The sequence below is a fragment of the Gymnogyps californianus genome, chromosome 2 (genome assembly GCF_018139145.2).
Source record: "Gymnogyps californianus isolate 813 chromosome 2, ASM1813914v2, whole genome shotgun sequence".
Taxonomy (NCBI): Eukaryota; Metazoa; Chordata; class Aves; order Accipitriformes; family Cathartidae; genus Gymnogyps; species Gymnogyps californianus.
This window is the reverse complement of record NC_059472.1, coordinates 82,350,613-82,368,831: the sequence shown is the minus strand read 5'-3', so window position 1 is coordinate 82,368,831 and position 18,219 is coordinate 82,350,613. Positions and strand designations below refer to the sequence as shown.

The following is an 18,219-nucleotide window of genomic DNA, read 5'->3' as shown; positions in this document are numbered from 1 at the left end:
TGATGTAGTTTTACCATCTATTATAATTCATTCTTTCTCTCTCTCTGTATATGTGTGCGTGTAGTTAGATCAGTTAATAGTTAGTTTGATAACCATATTGGTGTTAAGGGAGGTTTCTTGCCATCCATTTTGGGTAACTCTGCACCATGCAAATAAAGCAAGGTGAGTTTACTCTATAGTCAACTCTTATTTCACAGATGTATAGGAATTGGAACAAAGTAGTAGTCTGCAGTTTTTTGGTGATGGAAAAATATATGGTGACTTTCATTGCTAGTGTTAATGTTTGCCAATATATAATCTATAGCAATGAGATGACAATGTTTTTTTTGCTCTACCAAGTGCAATTATTAGCAATACTTGCAGGAAGCACAGGAGCCACCTTCTGTTCTAGGCAAGATGATGTTGACTCACCTGTGCCTTTAGCGTGGCCTCTGTGGCAGCACAGATAGCTGTGATCTGCAGAGCGCCTCCATCTCATGTTTATAAAATATATGAAGAAATCAGTAAAGGAGCTTTTTGTTTGGTTTAGGATGGAAATTTCAGAATTATCAGAAATATCTAATTTGATTTTGATGTGGTTCTCAGAAACATCAAAGAACTTGAGTAGGAGACTTTCCAGCTCTTAATGGGGGGATGGGATGGGATGGCACGGGACTGTTGTGTCCAACACAAAGCAGTCCAAGGAGAACGTATTTCTTGCCTTTTTCTGTGAAACGAATGTACACAAGAAGAAACAACTACCTTCATTTTCTGTTGCTTCCCTGCAAACACACAGGTACACACGTTTTGCTAGTCTTGATATCTTGTTGCCTAGTTGGTTGCAGATCTGCAAGGCAAGTCCTGAATATGTAATGTAAAAATGTGTAGGGATACAAGAGCAGCAGCCTGAAGACCACATTCTAAGAAAAATGCCAAAGTTAGACTGACGCCAAGACGTGCTGAGATATAAGATGTAGGAGTAATTAACATACTGATTACATGGGATTGAGCTGGGCCATTTATCTGGGCCATCACGCAACTCTTGCTGTCAGCCAGGTAGACATCTGTGCTGATCACAGGGATGCCCATCACCTTCTGTAAACTTGAATTTCCCCTCTCTAGACTTAAAAAGTATCTTAACGGCAGTGTTACAGGTTTCCTCATACTTTTAAAACTTAAAGCAGATCTCCAGACCACCCACTGCAAGTCAGCTGCAGCATAGCTCTCAGGCAGCCCCCCGGTATCCCGGGCTCCCCCAGGTTGAAGCGAGCCCTCGGTAATGATGAAAAACAGCAAGGGCCATGCACAGCCTGATGGGGCATTTTTGGTGCAGAGGGGCCCGCATGCTGGCCACTCTGGCGGGGGTCGGTGCGGGGTCCCGGGGGAGCCAGGCAGCAGGGGTGCTCCGGGAGGGCTGAGTTGTGGCACCCGTGCAGGCAGCAGCCTGGAGGCAGCAGCCCTGCCGTGAATGGAGCCCTGTGCCTGTGCCGGGGTGGGAATAATCTGCCCTTTCAGTGCTGCCCGACCTCCGGTGTCCTAGCAACCCAAAGCTGTTTGGCTGAATATTTTGTGGCGTTCCTCATTTACACATATCAGATATTGGCTGTGATTTAAGCCTGGCTGATTTCCCATTACAGCTTTCAAACAAAAGGCTCAATACAGGAAGGAGAGGAGAAAGGGCTCCTTAGGAGATAATTTTTTAAAACCATATATTTTTTTCAGCATAGGAATTGCACTGGAATGTTCCCTTGCTTGAGAAAGCACCGAGCAGCAAGTCTGTGCGTTACATCAGCCTTGTGCTTTGTAGGCGTCTTTTATGGGCCACTGAGGGAATGAACCACGTGCAGGGGCGAAATGCATTGGAGAAGGAGAAACTGCTTGTGGCCTCAATATTGAAAAAGGGGTGCGATCAAGTGCTAACTTTTTAAGGTTACTTGAATCTGATTTTGACTTTTAGCTAGGAAGTTGCTGGCCCTCGTGGCCGTACAGCAAACACGTACGCTCCACACTTAAATCAGTTAAAGACAACTCAAACTTTTTTATTATTTTAAACCTTATAGTTTGCAGAAGTGCGATTCATGATTGTTGCAGGGCTTTTCCCATTTTTAACAATTGGAGCTGATAATGTGGAGGAGTTTTTTATTATTTCATGGTGAATGTGCGAAGGCTTTGTAATGACTTAATCTAAGCTAGTCCATAGCTCTGCAGCCTGTGTCTTCATAGACAGTCAGCCACAGTAAAATCTCAGCCAAACTTCCCTTGCTGGACCATCAAATACTTGCATAAGTAATGAACTTTCTTCCTGCCAAGGCGAAGCTTGCATGTGGGAAGTGCAGTTCCGGATTGCACTGTGTGCTGCAGGCCAGTAGCTGTGTGTCTTGTTCCTCTCTCTGGTGCAGAGTTTGTCTTTGGGAGTGCCAGTACCAAAGGTTATAGAAGTCAGCACTAAGCTTCTTCAAATAAATAAAAGTAGTATTTTTTCCACAACTGGAGTGCTGAAGGGGGACTGGTTAGATCTTTTAGTCTAACACGCTGTGTGGCAAACTGTAAGGAAACCATTAATGCCCGCTGGAAGGAGGAGGACATCCCATGTTTTCTTTGAAGTGTCTCATGGCTTTAGACGGCCCCACTATCATGGGTAAGCTCTTCCAATGAATACACTCGGTGAGAAAAAGGTGTGCCTTCTGGTTTGGGTATGTCTTGCTTTGATTTTCATGCTTTTTATGTCTTTATCTGCTGTATATTAGAAATTGTTGTTGAATGTATGCTCTTGGTATAGCTACTCACAGATTACTATCAAGGCTTCTCAGCTTTCTCATTGATGAGCTCCTCAAGGCTTTTATTAAGTCCCTTACTGCTTTTTTTTTACTCGGATCTTTATTGCCAAGATGTAAATGGCATTCAGGCACGCGGTCCTAAAGCAATAGGGTGTGACCAGATCTAGAGAAGCAGCAGGTGGGTGCGCAGGACTGAAGCAGAGAATAAAGTGAGATTTGGATTTAGAGTCCTCTTCTGCTTTCCTTGTGTTCTATGAGTTGGTGTCTCTTGTCCCTCTGTGGAGTGCGATGTTAGCTCCCTCCACCCGTGCATCGCGAGCTCTTGTGGCTGGAAGCGAGGTTCTTCCACCTCCTCCTTTCTACTTACCTGCAATAGAGAAGAGGAGGCAATATCCCTGTATCCTCTCTCCCCCCATATGGAGCTGCAGTCTGAAAAAAGGTTGCTCAGTTTCGTGTCACCAGGGAAAGCAAGGAGAGTTGTGATAATGTGGATCAAAGTTATCTCCAATACTATTTCAGGATGTACTGCTGAAGTGATACTGTGTGAGCATTTCAGTGAGAACTAGCTACATGGAGGGTTTCACATATTCAAGTGTGAGATACCTAGTGTAGTGTTACTACAAGTAATTAGAAGTACACAGGATTAGGTTCTTACATGGATTGTTACAAGAAAAGGTTTTCCAGCTATGTCAGACTTCAGCCATGCAAGATGAAATCCATTTTAAACAGGTTCTCTCAAGTATTTTCATCTTAATTTTCTATCCCCTGATGAAACTTCATATCTTTCAGGAATAAATGCTTGATACTAAACACTATTATCTGAAGAAATCATGTTAGAGGAACCATGCTAAAACATGATTTATTGCTTTTAAGTATAGAAATGGACTTACATGCCCAGCCTGCCAATAAATTGTCAAATAACAAAAAAAAACTTACAAGGTGTGGGTGAAAAGTCTGGCACAGAAGAGTGAAAGTACAGTGGAAAAATTTAAAAAAAAAAAAAAAAGAAAAGAAAAATAAGGGTGGGGTCTCAGTCCATGTAAATTATTTGATGTCATCGCTGACATGGAGGGTCAGGGTTTCACCATCTGCAGTTGGTCTGTATGCAGCCTCAGCAGACACGGAACAGTGTGTGCAGTTGTTTTCTTGACCGTTGTAATGAACAGTGGTGACGTTGGTGTTGGCTGTCTTGGCATGGGGTCGGTAAGGAAGGACAGCTGTCCTTGCAGTTAGTACCTCACAGCATGTTTCTTCATGGTATGTCTGTGGCTATCAGGCAGCCTGATTGATTTTCTTCAGGAGAAGCCTGCTGACTGGTTACAGTGTGGGGAGAATGAGGCCAGATTGGGGTTTAGTCTGCAGGGACTGGAGGCTTTAGTGAGGATGACCTCAGATGAAATGGCAACAGATTACTCACAGGTGGAGAAGGAGGGTCCATGAAAACTTCCAGCTGGGGTCTGTGCTGCGAGTTGCACCTTCTGTCAGTGTGCTGAGACCCTGCCAGAGCGGCTTCAAACCTTAAATCCCTCTTTTCCCAAATGCTCTTAATTGTCTGTCTCACATGGATGGGCCTGCAGTTGCTGTTCTGGGACAAACAGCTCGTGAGACTTGCTGTGCATTTCAATGGACTCCCTGAATAATGTATTCAAGCAACAAGGGCTCACTTCAGCTGAAAATTTAGGCAATCACATAGATAGCTCTAAACATGCACTTAGAAAACCTAAATATCTCTAGTGTTCAAGCCTGTGCCTTTAACAATCCATTCCTGTTCCATGAAGTTTTAACCTGTGTGTAAGAAACAACACTGTCATTTTGAGGAGGTAGTATTCCTCTGGGCTTATATGAGAGAGGTAGACAAATTCTGTCTTCCTTTAGAAGAAATGCTGTAAACCTTTAGAAAGGAAGGTTCACAAAGAGGCTGTTGTGTGTTTACTCAGGGGTAGCATTTAGTCCATAAAAACCAAACAAAAAAAAGATAACTCTGAAATGCAAGAGTACAGTGACAATGACTAATAAAAAGTACATTAAATAGCTCCAGGATTGTGAGTTTATTGATCGTTGTTGACAAAAGCATGAAATTGCAACAAGCTGGTAAAATCATTTGAGCATCTTTCTCCAACAACAAAGCTAGTTCCAGCTCTTGTCTTTGCTTTATATAGACAAGCAGGACCTGAAATGTGACTACAGCATCTTTGTAGATGGACCTAACTCAGCAGTGTCTTGACCTAATTGAAATCTTTAAGCACTAGTGCAAATGGTCAGTGTGGTAATGTACTGCTTCATAGCTCTTAAACGTGCTGCTGTCTTAAAAATATCCTTGAGATGCCCTTGCTTGTAAAGTAAGCTGGGTGACAGGCTGAATATAAATATAAAAGCATTTTCACATTCCTTTATTGAGTCTCCTCCTTTGACTGTTTTGGTACAGTAGAAGAACTCTAAAATTACAGTGTTACTTCTATACAGAATTATTTTTAGCACGGGCAACTCTAACCTGTGGCATGAGAGTGGCTAATTCTGAAGTCTGTCTCTTATCTGAAATACTCAGGGCTGGAAGATGAGTCACGCAGGTCAGATGCAGTAGTTGGAGTTGAAGAGAAGATCAGCTAATTGTGTAAATGCTTGCTGTTGGTAAATGCAGTACTTTCACGTTCAGACCTGTAGAGATTGTATAAAAGAGCCAGCATATCATTACTGAGTTTGCAGTGAAATCCGGCCTGGAGTGTGCAGCAGAATTTTTTGAGGCACAAGCGTTGTTGCAATATACCCGTGCTCTTTTTTTAGCAAGTTACCACCAGCAGTGTTAGTAATTTTTAAAGGCTTTTTATGGGGTTTTGGGGTGGGTATGTGGATAAAGGCCAGGAGAACTTTGGACATGCAAAACACTTTTATTTCAGGTTTATCCAAATATTCCTTGACTTGCCAGTGCCATACAGTAGAAATACCAAATAAACTTTTTAGCTGTGGCATGTTCTTTGTTTTTATTCTCCTATACTCTTGTGGTGTTTGTCTGTGGACACAAATACCCTGGCACAGCAAGGGAACGTCTTCAGAAACAAAGCAGGCATCAAACTTGCCTATATTTTGACCTGAACCTGTTCCAGTTACAGCGAGCTGCGTGCTGGAGAAGACCATAGAGGGTTTCTTTCTTTGAAATATGCGCGCTCTTAGGTCAGTGGGACCTGATGCTCCAGGTCCTTGGGCAGGACACACACAGGTTTTAATGCTCCTTGTGCTGGAAGCGCAGCAATTCTGAGGTTGAAACTCTGTTGAATAAGCCGATGCCATCAAAGTTTATGGTGCAAGCGACTGAAGAAATGATGGCTAGAAGAGCAGGGGGTGAAATGGTTTGTTGGAGGTAGGAGGGTGACCAACATGGCACTGCAGCTGAAGTCTCTGGATTTGGCAGGGAGGTTGCCCTAGCCCTGCCTGCCCTGGCTTTACAGTGCATTTTCCTATTGCGGGTGCAGGCGTTTCCCTTTCACTTCTTTCAAGTTACTGGCTTGAATCCTCGGCACGAGTAAAGGCTGCCGAGCAGTATGTATGGATAAGAATCGCTGAGCGTAATGTGGTTTAAAAAAGGCAAACAATGGGCATGCAGAAATTTCCGTATCAGTTCAGCTAGATTATATATTAGAAGTTAATCTGTTCACACTTTTCATATTTGTCTGGGAGGAAAGCCTGGCATTGGTTTTGACTTGTGGAGCTGGTGACTCAGATCAGAAGACCATGGGGACTGTTTCAGAAAGATCTGGCTTAATAAGTCCCCCTATTTCTGAAGAAGTATCAGTACACTTTTGGATGTGAAAACAAGTTCAAAACCCGCTATGAAGCAGGGGAAGACTGACCTCTTTTTAATTTCTGCTGGTTTTCTCCAGAGTAAAATTGCCAAAACTTCATTTTAGGAGTAAAAGAGCAGATTTAAAAAACTAAGACATTGAGAAAAGTTACTGGTTTTTAAATAAAAAATCACTTTTTCACATCCTCTTACTTTTTTTCTTTTTTTTTTTTTTTTTTCCTCTGTACCTCTCTTCCACAAAGCACTCTCCTAAGCCAGGAAAATCAACACTTTTAAGACACAGTAGCAAAGCTGACATAGTCCTACTCAAGTTCTCACAGAGAAATATAGAAACAAGGGTCTGGGGTGGTGGTGGTGTTCTTTCTCCCCGCCCCCCCCCCCCCCCCCCCCCGATCTCTCTCTGAAGTTCCTCCTGCCTACATAAAATCCCGTGAGGCTGCTGTAATCTGTCATTATTGTGCCTGTACTCTTCTGAGGCAGCCAGTAGTTCAGGGAGAAAAAAGGATTTCCGCACAGGGAAGTCAGGTATCTTCTCTGTTTGAACGGAGCAAATGATGCGCAGAACAAAAAAATGTTGTGTTCTCTGTGTGTGTTGTTCGGATCCTTGGGGTCTCCACTAAGGGTGCTGGCCAGGTGTCCTGGTTTCAGCTGGGACAGAGTTAACTCTCTTCTTAGTAGCTGGTACAGTGCTGTGTTTTGGATTTAGTGTGAGAATGATGTTGATAACACGCTGATGTTTTAGCTGTTGCTAAGTAGCGCTTATCTTAAGCCAAGGACTTTTCAGTTTCCCATGCTCTGCCAGCAAGCAGGTGTGCAAGAAGCTGGGAGGGAGCAGAGCCGGGACAGCTGACCCGAACTAGCCAAAGGGGTATTCCATACCATGGAACGTCATGCCCAGTATATAAACAGGGGGGAGTTGGCCGGGCGGCGCGGATCGCGGCTCTGGCATCGGTCAGCGGGTGGTGAGCAATTGCATTGTGCATCACTTGTCTTTTCTTATTTCTTTTTGTTGTTGTTGTTGTATTCTTTTTCATTACAATTATTATTATTCTTAGTTAGTAGTGTATTTTTATTTTTACTGTAGTTATTAAACTGTTCTTATCTCAACCCACGAGTTTCACCTTTTTTTCCTTTCCTCCTCCCCACCCCACTGGGAGGGGGGAGGGGGAAGCGGCTGCATGGTGCTTAGTTGCTGACTGGGGTTAAACCACGACAGCAGGGAAAAGGGATGGTGTTTTTTCGAGCCTCAGTCAGACTGTAATCTAAGGAACTATTTTATCATTAAAATTATGCATAGGTGTTAGATGTCTGTCCTAATGGCTACTTCTAATTGTGATTTCAGGCAGAAGCTTTAACCTTTAGGAGGCTCACAACAGATGAGAGCAAGCATTTAGCAGCTTAAGGAGCCAGAGTCTTGCCAGCAGAGAGTCCATGTCGCATTAAAGCCTTGGCTTCAGTGCCGTCTGGCGCAAATTCAGTGGAGACTTTTGGATTCAGGAAATGATAAATTATAAGTTGTGCTGTGAAGGAGTGCACCACGAAAAACACCTTTATCACGTAGAACAGACCTGACTCGTAGCTATTAATTTCACGCTGATGTTGCTCAGTGCCCTAACATGGCTGTGACCCACATGAGTCTAGCTGTTGTCTGGCGATTTTGCATGTCGGAGTGATTTAGTGCTGCCATTCCGTGATAAAAGTGAAATATCTGTTGAAAATTGAGTTGATTTGAGGTTGATAGCTTCCAAAATTTTCTGAGATGCAATCAGTTGACTTCCTTTTCTGTTGCCTTCTCTTTTATAAATTTGATCATACTTTTCAGGAGTCTTACTTGTAGCAATTAATTCAAATTTTTACGTTGGAAGACATATTGTTTTAAAATCAGTTATGGTTCTGTTGTCTATCTGAAATTTTCCTACAGAATACAATTTCTTCCCAAGTGTTCATTTGTGAAACAAGTCCAGTTTTTACAGCAACACCGGTAAAAATTTAGCAGACCCCAGATACAAGTCCTGTCCTGTGTTACTTCAGTGTAAATCTGAAAGTTAGCTTGCTTACCACAGGAAGTCTGAAGGAACACCAGTAAACATACAAGACTGAGCATCAGCTGCATAGGTAACCCTTTGCATGGAGATTTTATACTATTGCAAGTTTAACTCCTTAGTGCTGCACTGAGCATCGTTCAAGTGGAGATGGTCGTCATTCTTTGTCTTAGAGGTGTCTGCAGTTTAATAGTGGGGTATATACAGTATTTGCACTCTGGTTCAATAAATGCACATGCAATTGATTTTTTTGAGTGTGAGGAGTCCTGCTGACTGGAAGTTATGCTTAAGGTTATCCCTGCCTGCAAGTGTTTATACAATTGAGGCTGAAATCCTCTTCATCTACAGAGTAAAGCGACCTGAGGTGCGATGTATCGCCAAGTCATAAGGTGGACATGCTGAATGCTGTGGTGTTGTGCACAGGACTGCGTTTGTTACTTCTTCTGGTTGTTTTTGTTAGACGTGGGAAACCCTGGCTGCATTTTAGTGTTTAGGGTTTCGGCTCCCTTTCAGAGTGGCTGCAGCTCTCCTCATTGCTGAGGACTGAATAGTTGCTGTGATGGCTCAGTCAAAAACCCCGAAGTGATGCGGGGGTATCTTCTGGTACTCTGTGTTGAAAAGTGTAAGAGATGAGTCCGGCACATCTCTTACCACCACCCCTGGTTTACTCAAAGCAGCCAGACTTGTTGCAGGTGTAATTCCAGTGATATGCCAGGGCAGGATTTGACCCTCCAATTTAATAGCCTCATGTGTCTGTGAGTAATTAAAAATAACTTGTGAAGGAGTAGGCTTATGTAATTAAAATTGCAATGGTCTTTATGTCGCCCTGCTTTGATACCATGGTAACATCTCTTGCAGTGTTTCATGCTTTTCTTTAAAAATGCAGGTGTCTGAAGTTAGGTGACTGTGTGACAATCCCAGCTCCTGGTGACAGAGCAGGGCTGTTTCTGACTTCCGTAGTTGCAGGAAAAAGGTCATGAAAGTGTTGCTGCTTCCTCTGCAACTCAAAACAGGGATGGAAAGAGAAAGTTTTTTTAAAAAAGTAACACGAGCTTTCAAGCCAGCCACGTGGCTGACTTTTGACTTTTTAAGTGCCTGGAGGTGGCAATAAAAGGATTAGATGGTGCAGCAGCCATCTGGCTCTCAAAGCGGGAGGTGCTCCCTTGCAGAGGGAGAGGCTGCCTTGTGAGAGAGACATCTGTCGTGTCACCAAAATTTTGCCTGGCTTGGGTGTATCCCCGATCCCATCTATGCGTCTGCCTCCTCACCTTAACACACCGAAAATGCTGTTTTGTTTCCAAGTCTTGTGAAGAACATCACCTTTTGAGCCAATGAGTATGGGTGGGGTAAAAGGACTGAACGTAGATGTAGTGTTAAAGAAAAAAAGATATATTGACCTGTGTCTGCTTGTGACATGCATCAGCCTTGGGTTACATGAGGCAAAAAGTGAATATGGTTTTCCTCGGGATTTGTGTGTGCATCTGTGTCTGTTCCCTCCCTTTCCTGTCGGGCATCATCAGCCACCTGCACAGAAACGGGCAGGCAGGTGTGTGCGCAGACATTCAAAGGGCGGCTTTGCAAGGCTAGTTCCCTAACACACCTGACTGCCATAGGATGGGCACGTATGGAAAACACTGTTGGCAATGCCAGTCATGACAGTATCGATACCTTTATTGTAAGCATTCATGCTGTGTGTTCACTAAAATATGAAGATTTTGCTTGCAGTGTATTTTACTGGTGGTGGCAAAATCCAAATGAAACACATTGTCTCAACAAATTGTTGAGAAAGAAGAGTTTGTTCGCGTTATTCGCAGAGGCATTTTTCCCCTCTGGAACATTAGGGTTTTTTATACGTGTAGGTATGGAAATAAAATGTTAAATTACATTTGTAACTGAGCCATTAACATAACAACTGCCAGAGTTGTGCGGAGTTGATGTAGCTCCTGAGTCTCCCTGGGATGCAAAGCGCCCGTCTCAGAGGGAAAGCAAAAGCAGCTGCTGGTGGTGGCTGATTTTCTCTGTAGCCCCCGTCTGCCTGCTCAGGCCAGATCAGGTCCTGCCGGCATGCAGTGCTAATTACCCCAGGCAGGGCAGGGCTCACCATGGTGACCAGCCACTTTTTTAAAACACAAATTGTTTTCATTTTTGTTCAGTGCTATTGACTGTGGAGGAAGGGCAAGGCTGTGGTGTTTTTCCATATGAATTTTAGCCCCTGTACCAAAGGAAGGGGTTGGAAAGTCTTTCGCTGTCAGAGGAATGGTGAGCGCTGGGGAAGCACTTGCCTGCGCAGCTCGGCGACAGCTCGGTGCAGAAGGGCTGCTGCATCTACAGAGGAGCCTCCCACCTCTGCTCTCAAAGGAAGAATAGCAACATTTTGGTTTAGACATTTTGCCTTTTAAAGGAGGGAGGTAGAAGTTAATCTATCAGTATTTTTGAAGCTACCTAATTAACAACTTGGAGGTATCATCACTAGCACACAGAGTTTTGTTTTATGGATAAAGGTGCTGATGGAAAAGTTTAGACTGGATATTTTAAATGAACTTTTGAGTCTGTGCTTTCCTGAAAGTACTTTTGATAAGTTAAAATTTGGGGGAGTAATTTATTTGCTAAGTTGAAAAAGAGACATGATTAAAGCCAGTTAATAAATACCAAGAGAGTCCTCTGATTTACAGTTGCTCAGGGCTTGATGTTGCTGTCATTTCTATCAGCTGAAGAACTTCAGATCTTATATAAACCATTGACTATATCTGTGAGATCCCACCTTCTGAACTTCTTGCAAAATACTAACCACTGTACTTCAGCCCTGCAAATGACTGTGCAGGAGGGTCAACTGGTGGGTTAAAGTGGATGTTTGGGCTGATGAATTGTGTATGGTGTATTTACATGTGGTGTTATTTCGGTATCGGGGTTGCCGGCGTTTTGCAAGGCAGCACTTAGCACTATCTTGAGTAGCTTTGCGTGGCTGTGGCTGGTTTACCTCAAAGCGTGGTGAAAGCACAGGTGACTCAGGGGATTCTGATATGGGACGAGAGGATTCCGGAGGCTCCCAAGGGCAGGAACATACTGATCAGTGTTGGCAGGTTTTCATGACTGAGTGGCTATGGGGTTACCTGTTTTCTAAATGAAAAATGATGCTGAAAGAACTGCATGCAAACCAAGGGAAACTTACTTCCGATAAGGAGATTTTTTTTTTCTGTTTACAGATGAAAATATTTCTGCTGTTCAGAATAGCAGCAAATAGAAACTCTTTGAAAAACAGCTTATTTAAGATTTGAGGTACCACTGGCAAACGTCCATCCCTGTCCATAGTAGATGAATTGTCACTACACTAAAAATTGCATCTTTTCTGCCCTTCTGGTTTTGTTTTTTTCTAAAACTGTATCACACCACTGTATTTGAGTATCTTCAACATTTGGGATCGTCTACAGGGACTGTAAATTCAGTTGCTAAAGAAACAAAATAGTCAGGCTTATAGCTGTTGACCTGTTAGCTGCCTGTGCTTCTTTCTGTCATTTCTTCCTGCACAGCAATGGCCTGCAAATATACATGAAATGGAAAGAGAGAGCTGATTGCATTAAATGGCTGTAAATGTTGTGTCTATGGAAATTATATTGTGTAATTATCCCTTTATTTCCATCCTGTAGATACATTTTTATATGCTCAGAACTGCTAATGTCCTTTAAGACATTGTGTAGCCAGTTTTTAGCCTTTGTGCATTTCAGATTCATATAATTTGCCCTTTGTTTATTTCCCCTGACATCTCCAACCATTGCTATTAAAATTCTTGTTTTGAACCTGCTCGTTTTAGATGCCAGACCAGTTTGATCAGACAGTGGTGCTTAACCAGCTGCGCTATTCTGGGATGTTGGAGACAGTCAGGATTCGGAGGGCTGGTTTCCCAGTCCGGAGGCCCTTTCAAGACTTTTATAAAAGGTAAACACACTGACTTGTGCACTTCAGATGTGAGTCACGGGTACCAAATCAATGTTCCCATGTTGAGGAATAAAGTGAAAATCTAGTAACAAAAAAATTATATGGCAAAAATAGAACTTGTCTCTTAAATGAAGTAATAAACACTTTTTGGTTGCCAGGTATAAAGTCCTCATGAGAAACTTAACTCTGCCCGAAGATTTAAATGAGAAATGTGCCGTTCTGCTTCGTCTGTATGACAACACAAGCACTGAATGGCAGCTGGGAAAAAATAAGGTAAAGTAATCTGACTGTGCATATTGTGGGGCTGGTGCTTATACAAAGCTGAGGGGACAGGATTTAAACTGCACAGCTGCAGAGATGTAGTTGTAATGGTAATTACTTCTGGCCTTAAAAGAAGCTACACATGCCTATTGGTGCTCTTGAAACCCTTACAGCAACAATTAGTGGTTGTGCTGAGGAATTTGCTGTCTAAGGCACTTAGACACTGACTGGTGATTTCACTCATGGAAAAAGAGTCCACTTGAATTTTCTGCCACTGCTCACAAGCGATAGCACTGGTGAGAATCAGAACTTAAAACGTGGTAGCTGGATTTTATCATTTTTAGAAGTATTGAGCATGTGAGGTAACACTCTTGTTCTGCAGGGAGCTTCACTCATACTAGTAAATCCACCTGCGTGATACCTGCTCAGTGGCTGAAATCAGGGGGAGGAATTTTAGCTAGTGTTCATGTGGCAGAGTTGAGCTCTAAGTGTGTTTGCCATCCTAGTCTGAGAGTCTTTTTCAGAGGTACGTTAGACCTCGATATGTGTCCTACCAGAGAACCTGAACTTTGCCCACAACTTTTTTTCTTCCAAAAAAAATTCACATTATTTTAATTAAAAGAATGGAATTTTAATTTGAGAATTAAAACTATCCAGGTGTTTTTGCATGCTCGTTTTGCAAGTTTGATTTTGGACAACAGCTACGTGCAGAGCTTTCTGCCTTGCAAATTTGTGCTCTTGGACTTAACAAATAATGTGAAAGCATTGCATACTCAGGAGAAGATTCCCCACTGCAGGATCTGAGATTTTCTAAATATTAAAAACACCTGGTGCAAAGTACTAGAGAGTGAATTACAGACATCAGGCCATCACTGCCAAGGATCATCCCCCAGGCTTCTGCAGATGGCTTTCTCTTCTTTTTTCTCTGAGTAACTCCTGTTGGCACTCCCAGGGCTTCCGTAGTGGAGAGAGAACGAAAAACAGATCCAGAAGTAAAGTTTGCTGAATTATGTGTTACACTCGCAGTTTTCCTGTCAATTGTTAGAAATGTGAAAAAACTTTCTCATTACCATAAGGTAGCAAAAATATTTTGTAAAATCTAATTGATTTCTGTGTGAAACACCCTTCCTCCCCGTCCCCTTCTCCCCACAACTGCATAGTTTTGAAGGGTTTCCTCCATTCCTCTGCATACTTGAGGAGTCTTAGAGATTGGGAAAGTTGATTTAATCATTTTACAGTTACTGTAGGAGAGAGAATCTGAACTATTCTGATGATGATTGAAGTCATCTTTCATGCCGTTTTTGTAGACGATGGCTTACAAATAATACAGTGATAACATTTGGCCGCAGAGCTAGGCTGTGCTCCCCATTATACTTTCAGATGTAGTATATTAACAGTATTTATGCACAGACCCTTTGGCATCTTAGGGACATATATTTATCAGAACCCGAAATTGTTTTAACCAGCTGCTCATCAGGACCTCGCCAGGAGCCAGAACTCTGTTGTAACTTCCCTTACTGGGGCCTGGGCTCATCCACCCCAGGAGCTGCCTGCACGTTTAAGAGTCTTCATAAACAGCTTATTGTAGAAGAGAACAAGAGCGCATTGGTTTCAGACTGAACATGGTATGGGGCACTACCCTGCCCGTGTTATTTAAAAGGGGTAATAACAATGTGGCAATGATTTAGCTTCAGTGTGATTTTTTTTTTCTTGTCTTTTACATCTCAAGCTGCAATGCACCTGCTCAGGAAAAGGCATTAGCCTGAGTTTAACGTGTGCTGAACATCCATTTTTGTTCAGGAAGTAGCTGAATGCCTTTCTGAAGCAGAATTTTGTTGTGTTTTTAAAGCCAGTGTGTGTAGAGCAAAGAAAGATTGCCCACTGAGTGAAAGAAAAGGCTTTTTCCATGAGTAAAAACTTTGTATAGAAAGAGCTGCTCAGTGCAATTCGGATGCTGGAACTTTGAGACTTTCTGTGGGACTTTCTATGTTCCTTAGTGTTGAGTGATTTGTGGTAAAATGTAGTCCCTTTCTAGCTACATTCAAAACTCACAACTGTGCCTCTCAGGAGTGTTGCTGCTTTGGCTTTGATGATGGGCTTTTTTTCCTCTAAACACAGAGGGAAAAACTACCTTTTTTCTACTTGAACACCCCCAAAAGTCTGTATTTTTCTGCCCCCCCCCCCCCCCCCGCAAGAAAAACCCCAAACACTTCAAGGAAGCATTCCTGCTTTTAAATGTCTTTGCAGCCCTCCTCCCTTAGCAGAGCCCACACTGTCCGTGCGCTTTCCTCGTCACCACATTGTGGCGTGCAGCCTGGCTCTCATCCCGGATCATCAAAGTCTCACTGAACTGGATATTTCCAGCTGCTCATGTCTTAGGCAGCAGCATGCCAGGCTGTTGCCACCTATAGCTGATACCAGCAGACTTAGCCTTCAAAAAGGAAAAGTTGAGAAGACCTGGAAAAGGCGCTGGCAGCAGATAGCTCACCACTTTGTGAGTGTGCAGTGAAGGGCAGGTGGAAGAGGGAAGCTGCATCCCCCATGCGTCTGCTTGGCTGGAGAAGCAGTTTCATTCATTTAAGGCAAAATAAGCTGGGCTAGCTCAATATATGTCAATGCCATGTGCTAAAGCTGCCTCTAAGAGGCCCTAGGCAGTCCGGGCGAATGATCCAGGTTAGTGCTCAGATGAGAGCCTGGGGAGTGGTCTGTCTGCAGGGAGGGCAGACGGCTGTGGTGGGCTGTCTGGCCCCAGCAGCCATCTCCCCACGTAAGGGCAGGAAAACACAGTCGAGTCAACCCGAATATGCAACCACTCTCACTTCTGCTTACTTCTGCAGGCTTATAGTAATGTCATTTGAAGCAATGAGCCTTGTAAGGGGTTGTGGAGCTTGATGTACTGTGAAACAGCTAAATTATCGGGGTGGTATTTCTGCCCCTCAAATCAGGAAGTTCATGCTAAGTCTTTGGCATGTGTTACTCTTTGGTGGGAAAGGCTGTTTGATGAATCCAGTAATGATGTTGCTTTTGGAAAAACCCTGCTCCCAATTAAAATTTCCATTAGTGTAATCAGGCTTTTCCCACTGAAATCTGAAGTTACAGGATCATCACGAGGAATATGTTTTGGTTTTTTCTTTTCTGTTGAGGAAATGGTATGTTTGTCTCTGAATTCAAAGCTGAGGCTTGCTGCTCAGACTGACATTGGCAGCACCCTGGCTGTCCTTTATGTATGATGCTCTCCGCAAGTTGTTAAGCCAGAAGTTTTCTTCTGTAGGTGTTTCTCCGGGAGTCCTTGGAACACAAGCTGGAGAAACAGCGAGAGGTGGAAGTCACCAAGGCAGCAATGATTATCCGAGCGCACATCTTAGGTTATGCAGCCCGGTAAGTGACTAGATGAGAATATTAATAATCAAGCTTTGGAACAAATGGGTGGAATGTCATGGAGTTAAATTCTTCCTGCACAATTCTTAACTTTTCCTGGAGACCAGGAATCCAAATCTTGTAAGTGGCTTTTGAAAATACCAGCTGGTGTCTTTGCCAGATCCATGAATAAAACAAAATGGAGTTTGAATTGTTTTAATATAATGAATAGGACAGTATGGAAGTTTGGAGGTCAGCCAGTATCCAATGAATTGTATCGTGGCATTAGATCCATGGTAGGAGCTCTAGCTGGATGGTGCCTAGTGGGGCTGCCCCAAGTTACTAGCTGAGATTCAGATTTATCTTTGCTTCGTCATGGTAAGAAAAGAGAAGGCAAATAAAACTAATCAGTTTGATTCTTAAAGAACCATGACATTAGGTAACTGGTTAATGTTTCACTTGTTTACCTGGCTTCATGCGTTATGTATTAGGTGGAGTTACTCATCCCATCTGTTTATTTCTGTGGAGTTACTCATCCCATCTGTTTATTTCTCTGCTTTTTCTACAAATCAGTTGAGGACAGTTTAAGGAAACTTGTTTGCATAATGAGGTAATTTCTCTTCATGTGTATATTAGACCTGTCCTTATATTCTGACCAGTATGTTACTTAAAAACTATATTCCCTTTTTAATGACAGAACTATCCTGCTGCTCATGATCTTTCTTTTCAGAGATGTGGGATGACTGTCTATGTATATTCTTTCTCCACATGTGTGCACACACATAGAGCTGTCCTTTTAGCATCCTCTTGTCAGGGACATAAGAACACGTAAGACAGGTAATGTGCATTTCCTTAATGAAGACACAGACAGCGCTGTCACTGAAATGAGAGAATCTCTTTCTGCTCAAAGGGAGGAGAATGTGAGCGAGAATGGGGAAACCATCACAGAGCTAGAAATAATAAGTTGTTTTACTACCATGGGCTCATTATTGCAGGTCACCATGGCAAGACCTCTCACGACTGCTCATTAGTTCCTTGTTTCCTTAGAAATTTGCCTTTTTTTTTTTCTCCTCCAGAAAGCGGTATAGAAAGGTTCTCTACTATGTGGTTGTGATACAGAAGAACTACAGAGCATTCAGTGGTAGGAAAAAGTTCCTATGTCTGAAGAAAGCAGCCATAATCCTTCAGAAGCAGCGGCGAGGTCAGCTTGCTCGACGTGTTTACAGGGAGCGACTAGAGGAGAAGCGGAGACAAGAGGAGGAAAGAAGAAAAGAGGAGGAAGAAAGGTGCAGCATGCCGTCTTACATCACTCTCCTGTCTGTGCCATATTAGGTTTTGGTCTGAATAGCCTTTATTTCAGGCTATTCTTGATCAAGTGATTTTGGAAACTTTTGCTTCTTTTGCTAAAAGATGCATGTATCTTCATATTCAGATCATGGTAGTTTCATATTCACAAACATATCCTTGGTGACCTTATTTTTGGCTGTCTTTTCCATGTGGCTGATGATCTCTGTAAGCTGAGCTGTTGCCCTAGCAAAGGTATGCGATGAGCTTATGTTGAGCTTGATTTACTAACTTCTTTTCTTCCCTCACTTCTAGGGAAAGACAAAGACAAGAAGCAGAGCGTCTTGCCCAGGAGGTAAATGATATTCTTAATGCTTTCGGCCATCCTGTTTATTTGAGTATCTCAACCCAGCCATTAAAAAAATAAAAGGCATCTGTGGCATTTAAACTAAACTTATTACAGGAGTTGGCAGATAAAGCCAAAGGAAACCTGATACAGTTGTTTGCATGGAAATTTCTTTCACCTCATACTTCATTTAATTTCTGGCAAAGATTGAACTTTCTGCATGTACTTGAGCTTTCCAGTATCTGTAAACAAATGTAATCATGCTTTTGTTTTTCTTTTTCTTTCCTTTTCTTTTCCTTTTTCTTTCCTTTTCTTTTCTTTCTGATGTACGGGTAAGGGTCCTTTTAAATGAACAGCATGGTGGGAGCATAGTGCTTTAGAAATAAATAAATTTTAAAAGGAATCTTGCATTGAGGGGCTTTCTTTTATTTTAATTTTTTTTCT

The 18,219-nt window shown here is 42.7% G+C and overlaps 1 protein-coding gene across 1 annotated transcript in view; it reads left to right on the top strand.

The window, feature by feature from the left end:
- MYO10 (myosin X) overlaps positions 1-18,219 on the top strand; it is a 174,966-nt gene that overhangs the window by 129,373 nt on the left and 27,374 nt on the right. The window contains exons 20-24 of the mRNA XM_050890685.1: positions 12,403-12,527; positions 12,686-12,800; positions 16,060-16,166; positions 17,222-17,461; positions 17,745-17,784. Coding sequence (XP_050746642.1) covers positions 12,403-12,527; positions 12,686-12,800; positions 16,060-16,166; positions 17,222-17,461; positions 17,745-17,784 — 627 coding nt within the window. The remainder of the gene's footprint in view (positions 1-12,402; positions 12,528-12,685; positions 12,801-16,059; positions 16,167-17,221; positions 17,462-17,744; positions 17,785-18,219) is intronic.